This window comes from Entelurus aequoreus, linkage group LG02 (genome assembly GCF_033978785.1).
Source record: "Entelurus aequoreus isolate RoL-2023_Sb linkage group LG02, RoL_Eaeq_v1.1, whole genome shotgun sequence".
NCBI lineage: Eukaryota > Metazoa > Chordata > Actinopteri > Syngnathiformes > Syngnathidae > Entelurus > Entelurus aequoreus.
The window spans coordinates 92,495,799-92,510,558 of NC_084732.1; the positions used below are offsets into that span (position 1 = coordinate 92,495,799).

A 14,760-nucleotide genomic window follows, 5' to 3' on the forward strand; every position below is an offset into this window, starting at 1 on the left:
TGTATTGTCGTGGAGATAAAAGGCACTGAATGTCCATTTCGCGTTCTCGACTCTCATTTTCAAGAGGATATAGTATCCCAGGTGGTTTAAAATACAAATTCGTGATCCACAATAGAAAAAGGAGAGAGTGTGGAATCCAATGAGCCAGCTTGTACCTAAGTTACGGTCAGAGCGAAAAAAGATACGTCCTGCACTGCACTCTAGTTCTTCACTCTAACGTTCCTCATCCACAAATCTTTCATCCTCGCTCAAATTAATGGTGTAATCATCACTTTCTCGGTCCGAATCTCTCTCGCTCCATTGTAAACAACGGGGAATTGTGAGGAATACTAGCTCCTGTGACGTCACGCTACTTCCACTACAGGCAAGGCTTTTTTTTATCAGCGAGCAAAAGTTGCGAACTTTATCGTCGATTTTCTCTACTAAATCCTTTCAGCAAAAATATGGCAATATCGCGAAATGATCAAGTATGACACATAGAATGGATCTGCTATTCCCGTTTAAATAAAAAAAAATCATTTCAGTAGGCCTTTAAAGGAAACTAAATGAGCTCAAATATAGCTACAAATGAGGCATAATGATGCAATATGTACATATAGCTAGCCTAAATAGCATGTTAGCATCGATTAGCTTGCAGTCATGTCAGGGTTTCCCACACATTCATTTATTTGTGGCGGCCCGCCACAAAAGAATTACGTCCGCCACAAATAAAAAATTAAAATAAAAAATAAAAAATAAAAAAAATAAAATATATATATATATTTTTTTGTCCTCTCCAGCTTCTCAGGCAAATCATATAGTTGATGTAGATGCCCATATAGGCTGTTCAGATTTACTTTACAAAAGAGAAGTGTAGGATACTTCTCTTGTTGCCTTATTTGTATTTGACTTTATTAAATGTATTTATATTAGAAACACAACATGTGTATATAACAAAGGGTGCAAAGTCTGCAGGCAGTAGGAAACACATGGTTAAGTGTAGGGAGTAAAACTGATGGCAGTCTAAAGTTCAACATTTTTGGAGCTCTTTGTTCAGTGGATGAGATGTTTGATGAAGCTCTGTGTCTATCTACCACCACTACTGTTTTCTGTTTATTTGTTACTGACTGTGGCAGGACACCTCTGCCTCTGTTTCACTTTATGTTGCTGGTAAATAATATGGTTGTAGTAGTAGGCTAAAGTTAAATTATTTAGTATGCACTAATTAAAGGGGCAGAGCTTTGAGACATTTTAGCTTTTATATTTTATAAGATATATTTTTTGTAAGAACCACAATTAATAAATATATTTCAGTGAATAACTTATTGTTCAAATCTGTATATAAATATGTACATAAAGTGTTGTAATTATATTGTAAAATGGATGGATGGATGGACGTTTAAAACAAAACTGTTATTATTAATTAGTAAGTATACATTTTTTTGGCCTCTTTAGAGAAAATAAAATCATTGTAGTAAATTATGCAAATTACTCGATGATGTCACGGTGACTACGCCCATAGCCACGCCCCCACCGCCACAGGTATCTTGGCAGTTTATGGGAAACACTGCATGCAGTGACCAAATATGTCTGATTAGCACTCCACACAAGTCAATAACATCCACAAAACTCACCTTTGTGCATTCACGCACTACGTTAAAAGGGTGGTGGACAAAATGAGACGGAAAAAGAAGTGGCATAAAACACGTCCTAGAAAGACGGAGAAAGTTGTACATGTAAACAAACTACGGTGAGTTCAAGGACCGCCAAAATTAGTAGGACAAAACGGCGCTCACCAAATACTGGAATCAGTGAAGCATGTTTAATACAAACTGTGCTTTATAACAATTAGGGAGGTTTGTGTCATGTTTGTCCTCCTGCAGAAACCATATTAAAACAAAAAATATATATTTTTTCCCCTCATCTTTTTCCATTTTTCATACATTTTTGAAAAAGCTTCAGAGAGCCACTAGGGCGGCGCTAAAGAGCCGCAGGTTGCCGACCCCTGGTTTAGGGCAATAACAGCTCTAGGATAGAAACTGTTTTTCAGTCTATTTGTCCTTTGCTTTGATTGTCTTATAGCGCCTCCCTGAGGGCAAGAGTTCAAGCCAGTGGTGACCTGGGTGGGATGAGTCCTTGAGGACACAACCTAAAAACACAACCTAGCATGGAAATGTTGCATAGATCATGTTTTACACACCATCTTCTGACCGCCTTCTTTAGGGGGCGCCATTATTAACGTGCCTCCACTTTGACTGCGTCTTCTCCCCGCCATCTTTGTTGTAAATTTAGCCCGTCCATAGCGAGTCTACTGACAGATATAAGTTAGAACTATACACTACTTTATATTAGAAATGGCAACTGCGGAGGATGCATGTGCATGTACGAGCCAGTCTGCCCCACAACAAAAGGATAGTGTCACGGCCCGGGCACATGCCAATCAATGCGCATTCCTCAATGAGCGCACCTCGGGACACGCCCACGGCCGCTCCTCTCCTGCATGCGTCACTCCACCGGCTGCAATCAATCTGAAATCAGCGCACCCGTCTGCGATGATCTTCCCGGTCTTCTTAAGCCTGCACAACCTGCCATCCCTCGCCGGAATATAATCTTCTGTTGGCGTACAGTAAGCTATGATCTGATGCAATCAATCTGAAATCAGCGCACCTGTCGGTGATGATCTTCCCGGTCTTCTTAAGCCTGCACAACCTGCCATCCCTCGCCGGAATATAATCTTCTGTTGGCGTACAGTAAGCGATGATCTGATGCTTGATGCAACCTTGCTCTCTGTCTGTTTTCCCCTCCATGTTTTCAGTGTGCATTTTCTCGTGTCGCCCCCCGCAGTACCCTCCGTCGTCTTGAAAGTGAGCTGTGAGTCTCACTTTTCCCTGGTTCTCCCTCTGGACTCTTCCCTGCCTCCCTCGCGCTTCCTGATTCTCGACTCCTCGCTTGCCCCCGGACTCTTGACGCCTCTCTCTGCCCCACGGACCTGTCGCGGATCTTGGACCCCTTTTGCTTTGCCCTCTTTGGATTTGTCTGCTTCCTCATCCAACATCACGGTAATACACAACAGCTAACTACACACATAGTCTAACACCACTCACTCTTGGGTTTTGTCACACACTCCATTTCCTTAGTTTAGTTTGTATCGTTTCGTATTATTACTATTATATATATTAGCTATATATATAATCTTAGAGCTATACCGCCCCCTGGTGTCTGTTGCCGTCACCTCCCTTAGTCAAACCATAACAGATAGAGAAGAAAGAAGGAACTTATTGACTACAAAGTTGGACCACAAAGTATTCTGGGTAAAATTTCTTGACTCAACTTAATCCAGTCAAGTCATCTTGTTGCTTCGACGTAGTTAAGTTGGGTCAACTTATAGTGTCAAGTACAAAACATGAGTTGACGCAACATTCAGTCTGATGACTCAACTTCCTGTATCAAGTACCATTAACTTGAAAATATTATATTACAAGTGGGTTCAATTTGTTTTATCAAGCTCCTACGACTGTAAATCAAGTTGGTTCAACACGGTTAATGGTCTGCATTCATGTAGCACTTAGACAATACCCGCACACACACACACACACACACACACACATACACACATACACACACATGTTAATGCGTGCACACACTACGTAGAAGAAGGCGTAAGAGGGCTGGATGTACTGTGTCAAATACATTGGAAACAATGGCATCCTCTCTTGTAAATGTTGCAAACAGCCACTTTAAGGCCTTCTTTTTCGCAAAATGCAATACATTTATTTAAATGCTTTTTAATGAGCCGTGGAAACCCGTGTGTGGGGGGGAAAACGGTGATATTGATTCCTGCCCACATCCTGGCTGGTGGCAATTGTTGTTTGTTATCACCAACGAGACACATCAATCACGTGCCGTATCGTGGAAGCAGTCAACAAGGCGGTGAGGACTCAAGAGACACGAGGGCTCTTCATTCTTTGCCTCTCACCTGCTTAATAGAGATGGAGTAGACACAGCAGTCCTTCGCTCTGATAACACATCAATCTACTGGAGCATAACAACTGCATCATATTTGTATCAAAACTGCATCATAACTTTATCATAACTATCATAACTGTATCATAACAACTGCATCATAGCTGTATAATAACTGTATCATTACAACTGTATCATAACTGCATCATACCTGTATAATAACTGTATCATAACAACTGCATCATACCTGTATAATAACTGTATCATAACTGCATCATAACAACTGTATCATAACTGCATCATAACAACTGCATCATACCTGTATAATAACTGTATCATAACAACTGTATCATAACTGCATCATAACAACTGCATCATACCTGTATAATAACTGTATCATAACAACTGTATCATAACTGCATCATAACAACTGCATGATACCTGTATAATAACTGTATCATAACAACTGTATCATAACTGCATCATAACAACTGCATCATACCTGTATAATAACTGTATCATAACAACTGTATCATAACTGCATCATAACAACTGCATCATACCTGTATAATAAATGTATCATAACTGCATCATAACAACTGTATCATAACTGCATCATAACAACTGTATCATAACTGCATCAAAACAACTGCATGATACCTGTATAATAACTATCATAACAACTGTATCATAACAACTGCATCATAACAACTGCACCATAGCTGCATCATAACAACTGTATCATAACAACTGCACCATAACTGCATCATAACAACTGCATCATAACAACTGTATCATAACAACTGCATCATAACAACTGCATCATAACAACTGCATCATAACAACTGCATCATAACAACTGTATCATAACAACTGCATCATAACAACTGCATCATAACAACTGTATTACAACAACTGCATCATAACAACTGCATCATAACTGTATCATAACAACTGCATCATAACTGTATCATAACAACTGCATCAAAACAACTGTATCATAACAACTGCATCATAATTGTATCATAACAACTGCATCATAACTGTATCATAACAACTGCATCATAACAACTGTATCATAACAACTGCATCATAACTGTATCATAACAACTGCATCATAACAACTGTATCACAACAACTGTATCATAACAACTGTATTATAACAACTGCATCATAACTGTATCATAACAACTGTATCATAACAACTGCATCATAACAACTGCATCATAACAACTGCATCATAACAACTGTATTATAACAACTGCATCATAACAACTGCATCATAACTGTATCATAACAACTGCATCATAACAACTGCATCATAACAACTGCATCATAACAACTGTATCATAACAACTGTATTATAACAACTGCATCATAACAACTGCATCATAACTGTATCATAACAACTGCATCATAACTGTATCATAACAACTGCATCATAACAACTGCATCATAACTGTATCATAACAACTGCATCATAACAACTGCATCATAACAACTGTATCATAACAACTGCATCATAACAACTGCATCATAACAACTGTATCATAACAGCATCATAACAACTGTATCATAACAACTGCATCATAACAACTGCATCATAACTGTATCATAACAACTGCATCATAACAACTGCATCATAACAACTGTATCATAACAACTGCATCATAACAACTGCATCATAACAACTGTATCATAACAGCATCATAACAACTGCATCATAACAACTGTATCATAACAACTGCATCATAACAACTGCATCATAACAACTGCATCATAACAGCATCATAACAACTGTATCATAAATATCATTTGACGCTGTATAAGCCAGTGGTATCGTCGTAGTCGGTAGTTGCTCGAAGTCGGTTGATTCGTGTGAAAGTCTTCATACAGCAGCCTCCCTTGGACTACTTCATACAGAGCCTCCCTTGGACTACTTCATACAGAGCCTCCCTTGGACTACTTCATACAGAGCCTCCCTTGGACTACTTCATACAGCAGCCTCCCTTGGACTACTTCATACAGCAGCCTCCCTTGGACTACTTCATACAGCAGCCTCCCTTGGACTACTTCATACAGCAGCCTCCCTTGGACTACTTCATACAGCAGCCTCCCTTGGACTACTTCATACAGAGCCTCCCTTGGACTACTTCATACAGCAGCCTCCCTTGGACTACTTCATACAGCAGCCTCCCTTGGACTACTTCATACAGCAGCCTCCCTTGGACTACTTCATACAGCAGCCTCCCTTGGACTACTTCATACAGAGCCTCCCTTGGACTACTTCATACAGCAGCCTCCCTTGGACTACTTCATACAGAGCCTCCCTTGGACTACTTCATACAGCAGCCTCCCTTGGACTACTTCATACAGAGCCTTCCTTGGACTACTTCATACAGAGCCTTCCTTGGACTACTTCATACAGAGCCTCCCTTGGACTACTTCATACAGCAGCCTCCCTTGGACTACTTCATACAGAGCCTCCCTTGGACTACTTCATACAGCAGCCTCCCTTGGACTACTTCATACAGCAGCCTCCCTTGGACTACTTCATACAGAGCCTCCCTTGGACTACTTCATACAGCAGCCTCCCTTGGACTACTTCATACAGAGCCTCCCTTGGACTACTTCATACAGCAGCCTCCCTTGGACTACTTCATACAGCAGCCTCCCTTGGACTACTTCATACAGAGCCTTCCTTGGACTACTTCATACAGAGCCTCCCTTGGACTACTTCATACAGCAGCCTCCCTTGGACTACTTCATACAGCAGCCTCCCTTGGACTACTTCATACAGCAGCCTTCCTTGGACTACTTCATACAGCAGCCTTCCTTGGACTACTTCATACAGCAGCCTCCCTTGGACTACTTCATACAGCAGCCTCCCTTGGACTACTTCATACAGAGCCTCCCTTGGATTACTTCATACAGAGCCTCCCTTGGACTACTTCATACAGAGCCTTCCTTGGACTACTTCATACAGAGCCTCCCTTGGACTACTTCATACAGCAGCCTCCCTTGGACTACTTCATACAGAGCCTCCCTTGGACTACTTCATACAGAGCCTTCCTTGGACTACTTCATACAGAGCCTCCATTGGACTACTTCATACAGAGCCTCCCTTGGACTACTTCATACAGAGCCTCCATTGGACTACTTCATACAGAGCCTTCCTGGTTGCACAGACAGGGAAGCAGAGACCATCTTTCTTGAAAAATGTCACTCTTTTAAATGTACGGCGCTCTTTAAACTTGATTATCTCATTTGTCTTGTGGGTAGAACAAAAGAATCGAGTTTTTTTAAACGGCTCTCGTTTTGGGAGCCATTTGTGTGAGCAATGAACCAAGCTGTGTGTCATAGCGGGTGTGTATATTTTCAACTATCTCAATGGAGAAGTGTGATCTACAAAGTGTGCAGGCATCACACCACTTCCCCTTCTTCTCCTTCTTCCCCTTCCTGAACTGAAATGATTTTTTCGAATCATTTTGGAACTTGCAAGTCTTCTTCTTACTCTTCGTCGCCATGTCTCTTCTTCCTTCTTCTGCTTCGTCTCTGTCATGTTTTTGGACATTACTACTTGCCGTAGTTTTGAAGCAATGCATGCTGGGAATCCGGATGTTGTGTGTCAGTGTATTAACGTGCCGGCTGGAATAAACCCACGCTGAGAAATAGCTCCGTGCCTGCCTACTTTATGGAGTATAGATAAACCTATGGACAACGGAGACATATATAATAGTCTCCTTTTCAGGTTGTAGAGGACGCTAAAGGCAGTGGGGTCGGCAACCCAAAATGTTGAAAGAGCCATATTGGACCAAAAAAAACAAAAACAAATCTGTCTGGAGCCGCAAAAAATTAAAAGCCATATTACATGTGTCATGAGATATACATTTAATTAAGAGGACTTAAAGGAAACTAAATTAGCTCAAATATAGCTGCAAATTAGGCATAATGATGCAATATGTACATATAGCTAGCCTAAATAGCATGTTAGCATCGATTAGCTTGCAGTCATGCAGTGACCAAATATGTTTGATTAGCACTTCACACAAGTCAATAACATCAACAAAACTCACCTTTGTGCACTCATCTACAACGTTTACAGTTTGGTGGACAAAATGAGACAGAAAAAGAAGTGGCATAAAACACGTCCTAGAAAGTCGGAGAAAGTTATGCATGTAAACAGACTATACGGTGAGTTCAAGGACCGCCAAAATAAGTAGGACAAAACGGCGCTCGCCAAATACTTGAATCAGTGAAGCATATTTAATATAAACAGTGTGATTTATAACAATTACGGAGGTTTGTGTCATGTTTGTACTCCTACAGAAACCATACTAAAACAAAAAAATTGATTTTTTTCCCCTCATCTTTTTCCATTCTTCATACATTTTTGAAAAATCTCCAGAGAGCCACTAGGGCGGCGCTAAAGAGCCGCATGCGGCTCTAGAGCCGCGGGTTGCCGACCCCCGCTTTAAGGCATACTTGCCAACCCTCCCGTTTTTACCGGGAGACTCACGGTATTCAGCGCCTCTCCCGACAACCTCCCGGCAGAAGTTTTCTCCCGACAAACTCCCGGCAGAAGTTTTCTCCCGACAAACTCCCGGTATTCAGCCGGAGCTGGAGGCCACGCCCCCTCCAGCTCAATGCGGACCTGAGTGGGGACAGCCTGTTCTCACGTCCGCTTTCCCACGATACAAACAGCGTGCCTGCCCAATGACGTCATAACTGTGGAATGATCGAGGGCGAGTTCTTGGTTTCTTATGTGGGTTTATTGTTAGGCAGTTTCATTAACGTCCTCCCAGCGCGGTAACAACACACAACAACACACGTCACGTTTAGTCTACCGTAAAGCAGTTCGTCTGCCGTAAACAGCAATGTGGTGACACTCTTAAACAGGACAATACTGCCATCTACTGGATAGCCTCCAGAACACTGAAATTCAAGTATTTCTTTTATTTATATGTATAATAAAATAAATATATATATATATAGCTAGAATTCACTGAAAGTCAAGTATTTCATACATATATACACTACCGTTCAAAAGTTTGGGGTCACATTGAAATGTCCTTATTTTTGAAGGAAAAGCACTGTACTTTTCAATGAAGATAACTTTAAACTAGTCTTAACTTGAAAGAAATACACTCTTTACATTGCTAATGTGGTAAATGACTATTCTAGCTGCAAATGTCTGCTTTTTGGTGCAATATCTACATAGGTGTATAGAGGCCCATTTCCAGCAACTATCACTCCAGTGTTCTAATGGTACAATGTGTTTGCTCATTGGCTCAGAAGGCTAATTGATGATTAGAAAACCCTTGTGCAATCATGTTCAGACATCTGAAAACACTTTAATAATAATAATAATAATACCTGGGATTTATATAGCGCTTTTCTAAGTACCCAAAGTCGCTTTACATGTTAAAAACCCATCATTTATTCACACCTGGTGGTGGTAAGCTACTTTCGTAGCCACAGCTGCCCTGGGGTAGACTGACGGAACTTTAGCTCGTTACGGAAGCTACAAAACTGACCTTCCTTTGAGCAGATTGAGTTTCTGGAGCATCACATTTGTGGGGTCAATTAAACGCTCAAAATGGCCAGAAAAAGAGAACTTTCATCTGAAACTCGACAGTCTATTCTTGTTCTTAGAAATGAAGGCTATTCCACTAAATTGTTTGGGTGACCCCAAACTTTTGAACGGTAGTGTATATATATATATATATATATATATATATATATATATATATATATATATATATATATATATATATATATATATATAAATGAAATACTTGAGTTGGTGAATTCTAGCTTAAATATATTCCCCTCTTAACCACGCCCCCAGCCCCACCCCCGACCCCCCACCTCCTGGTATCGGAGGTCTCAAGGTTGGCAAGTATGCTTTAAGGCACGCCCCCAATATTGTTGTCCGGGTGGAAATCGGGAGAAATTCGGGAGAATGGTTGCCCCGAGAGATTTTCGGGAGAGGCACTGAAATTCGGGAGTCTCCCGGGAAAATCGGGAGGGTTGGCAAGTATGGATTGTACACATCAATTTATTATTATTATATGTGTGAAGAAGGAGCTTTTCTAACCTGTTTTGAAAACGTTTCTGTGGGGAAAGAGGAAGGAGCTGAAAAGCGACCCGACCAGAGACTGAGTACTATTGAAAAATAAACAAAGTCACAAACGGCTTGCAGTCATGTCAGCCCTTGGTGGTCCATGGAACCCCGACAGGGAGAGACTGTCACAGTTTCATTGTAATTATTATGCAGAATAATACTTTGCAAAAATGGGTTTGAATTGAGACTCGATTCCGAATTGATTCGTCACCCCATAAATCGGAATCAGATCAAATCGTTAGGTGCCCAAAGAGTCACACCCCTGGGAAATATGGCTCCGCCTTTTATGTTTACAATTCATAATAACATTGATTTCATTATTATTTTTTGAGCAATGACAGTTGAAAAACAAAAACATACTCAAATTAATCAGGATCTAAAAGGACCCCACTTATGAATTAGATAACTTTTTTATTTATTATTTATTTCCTTTTTGTCAAAGAAAACTAGGTTTTTTTATACGGCAAATTCACAATATGATAGTATGCGATATTTTCCCTAAAAATATTTTAAAGTGTAATATTTTATGTGAAGTAATTGGAGCCTTAAATAGGTCAATAATTCATAACCACTTGGACTTTAGTTTATTATTATTCTTTAAGCAATGACAGTTTTTAAAAAAATCGCACTAAAATTATTGGGGACCCAAAAGGGCCCCACTCATATATATGTATACTTTTATTTATGTATTTATTCATTTTTACATTGAACGCTTAAATCTCTAGATGAACTTCAGATCTATCCCTCAGTCATATGTTTTTATTATTTCTTTAGGGGGTTTTTTTTGGTTTGTTTTATGACCTTTTTGTCAAATAAAATTTTGTTTTTCATTTGGAAAACACACAAAATATGCAATATTTTCACAAAAAAATATTTCAAAGTGTAATATTTGATGTGAAGTAATTGGAGCCTTAAATAGGTCAATAATTCATAACCACTTGGACTTTAGTTTATTATTATTCTTTAAGCAATGACAGTTTTTAAAAAAATCGCACTAAAACTATTGGGGACCCAAAAGGGCCCCACTCATATATATGTATACTTTTATTTATGTATTTATTCATTTTTACATTGAACGCTTAAATCTCTAGATGAACTTCAGATCCATCCCTCAGTTATATGTTTTTATTACTTCTTTATGGGGTTTTTTTTGGTTTGTTTTATGACCTTTTTGTCAAATAAAATTTTGTTTTTCATTTGGCAAACACACAAAATATGCAATATTTTCACAAAAAAATATTTCAAAGTGTAATATTTGATGTGAAGTAATTGGAGCCTTAAATAGGTCAATAATTCATAACATTGGTTTAAATGTATTATTATTCATTAAGCAATGATAGTGTAAAAAAAAATCCCAATAAGTTCTTGGGGACCCAAAAGGGCCCCACTCATATATATGTATACTTTTATTTATGTATTTATTCATTTTTACATTGAACGCTTAAATCTCTAGATGAACTTCAGATCTATCCCTCAGTTATATGTTTTTATTATTTCTTTATGGGGTTTTTTTTTGGTTTGTTTTATGACCTTTTTGTCAAATAAAATTTTGTTTTTCATTTGGCAAACACACAAAATACGCAATATTTTCCCTAAAAATATTTCAAAGTGTAATATTTGATGTGAAGTAATTGGAGCCTTAAATAGGTCAATAATTCATAACATTGGTTTCATTATTCATTAAGCAATGACAGTGTAAAAAAAAAATCCCAATAAGTTCTTGGGGACCCAAAAGGGCCCCACTCATAAAAGTCATTTCTATGTGAGATCTGAGCCAAGGATGTCGTCGTGGCTTGTGCAGCCCTTTGAGACATTTGTGATTAAAACTATATAAATAAACATTGATTGATTGATTGAAACTATAGCCAATATTTCCGAATAACTCCCACCAATAGAGTAATATTTGTGTACATTTTATTATCCTGATGCTCATCTTCTCTTTTAAGTGATTGTTGCTTTGATTAAAAAAAATAAAAACAAGCCAGTTTTTGAACGGCTCTTTGAAAGGAAGAGCTCCTCGAGTCCTTTCAAGGAGTCATGAATCCATCTGTACGTGCGAGCGCTTCACCAGTACGACGTGATTACCTTTGCGCAGGCTGCCCAGGGGCTCCAGGACACCTTTTCGGAAGGCAGCGACGGGGTCCTGGACGCAGGAGCGCAGACTGAGCGTGTTCTGCAGGTGAGGTTCCTGGACCAGCAGCTCCCTGTAGGAGGCCAGCTGTGGCGCTCTGGCCAGCAGGGCGGCGACACTGTGAACAAACTCTGGCACCAGGCAGGTGTAGGTGTTGTCCGCCTGGCAGAAGTGGTAGGCAACCACCTGGAGACAAACACAACCATGTGTGATGAGGACACTAATGTTGCCCCGGTACCAACATGTATTTCGATACTTTTCTAAATAACCACAAAAAATGTCATAATTGGCTTTATTTGAACAAAAAAATCTTAGTGTACATGAAACATATGTTTATTATTGTCATTTAGTCCTTAAATAAAATAGTGAACATACTAGACAACTTGTCTTTTAGTACTAAGTAAACAAACAAAGACTCCTAATTAGTCTATGCAGTAACATATTGTGTCATTTATACACCTATTATTTTGTACACATTATGAGGGACAAACTGTAAAAATGGATTATTAATCCACTTGTTCATTTACTGTTAATATCTGCTCACTTTCTGTTTTAACATGTTCTATCTACACTTCTGTTAAAATGTAATAATCACTTATTCTTCTCTTCTTTGATACTTGACATTAGTTTGGGTGATACTACCAATACCAAGTAGTTACAGGGTCATACATTGGTCATATTTAAAGTGATACCATGTTGAAGGATGTATTTCTTGGGTTTATAAACAATAAAAATCGACAAAAGAGTTTGTGAAACGAAAAAATGCCAATGTAATCATCGTAGTATCGACTAGATACGCTCTTGTACTTGGTATCATTACAGTCAATGTCGTAAACCATTATTTTGGTAACGGAACCTAAATGTATTTTGATACTTTTCAATACTTTTTTAAACAAAGGGGACCGCAAAAAATGTCATTATTGTCTTTATTTGAACAAAAAATCTTAGTGTACATGAAACATATGTTTATTATTTTCATTTAGTCCTTAAATAAAATAGTCAACATACTAGACAACTTGTCTTTTAGTAGTAAGTAAACAAACAAAGACTCCTAATTAGTAACTTTATCATTCTATTATTTTGTCAACATTATGAGGGACAAACTGTAAAAATGTATTATTAATCTACTTGTTCATTTACTGTTAATATCTGCTTATTTTCTGTTTGAACATGTTCTATCTACACTTCTGTTAAAATGTAATAATCACTTATTCTTCTCTTCTTTGAAACTTGACATTAGTTTTGGATGATACCACACATTTAGGTATGGATCCGATACCAAGTAGTTACAGGATCATGCATTGGTCATATTCAAAGTCCTCATGTGTCCAGGGACGTATTTACTGACTTTATATACATAATATAAATTTAAAAAAAGATTTTGTGATGCTAAAAAATATCGATGTAATCATAGTAGTATCGACTAGACACTTGGTATCATTACAGTGGATGTCAGGTGTAGATCCAACCATGGCGTTTGTTTACATCGTGATGCCGGTGAGCTTTGGTGTGTAGTGAAGCATGTTTAGCTATTCCTCGTCCTGCAGTGATAATGCTACTTGTAAGAAACGTACTTTATGCGTCGCCATGGAGACCAGGATTAGTGCTTTAGAAGTAGCTAAAACACTGTGGATGGACGCTAGCTGCTGGCTAGCTAGCCATGTCTTAAAGCACCTCTTCCTGAGGGTGTTTCAGTGTTATAACTTCACCTTTATCTTTACTTTTTACACCAAAATGGGTCCATTCTCCCTTTTCTGTCTACACACCGTGTCTGCTTGTAAGTACTCTGTGTGTGTGTGCTGCCGGACATGCTCCTCTGCTCCTAAAACCAGCAATGTCACCACGTGACGACGACGCGCCGTCATGCCAGTTAAAATAGGGCACCGGTACTTTTTAGAGGCGGTATAGTACCGAATATGATTCATTAGTATTGCGGTACTATACTAGTACCGGTATACCGTACAACCGGATATTCAACTTTGACACTTACAGACATACTTGCCAACCTTGAGACCTCCGATTCCGGGAGATGGAGGGTGGGTGGTGGGGTAGGGCGTGGTCGGGGGTGGGGTGGGGACGTGGTTAAGAGGGGAGGAGTATATTTACAGCTAGAATTCACCAACTCGAGTTTATATATATATATATATATATATATATGAAATACTTGACTTTCAGTGAATTCTAGCTATATATATATATATATATTTATTTTTTTTTATCTACCGTAAACAGCAATGTTGTGACACTCTTAAACAGGACAATACTGCCATCTACTGGATAGCCTCCGGAACACTGAAATTCAAGTATTTATTTTATTTATATGTATAATAATATATATATATATATATATATATATATATATATATATATATATATATATATATATATATATATATATATATATATATATATATTTATATATATATTTATATAATTATACATATAAATCAAGTATTTATTTTATTTATATGTATAATAATATATATATGTATATATATATATTATTATACATATAAATAAAATAAATACTTGAATTTTCAGTGTATATATATATATATAT

General features: G+C 38.4%; 1 protein-coding gene across 1 annotated transcript in view; it reads right to left on the reverse strand.

The window, feature by feature from the left end:
• LOC133641359 (protein TANC1-like) overlaps positions 1–14,760 on the reverse strand; it is a 156,768-nt gene that overhangs the window by 62,131 nt on the left and 79,877 nt on the right. Inside the window, exon 12 of the mRNA XM_062035153.1 lies at positions 12,155–12,386. Within this exon, the coding sequence (XP_061891137.1) occupies positions 12,155–12,386 (232 nt within the window). The remainder of the gene's footprint in view (positions 1–12,154; positions 12,387–14,760) is intronic.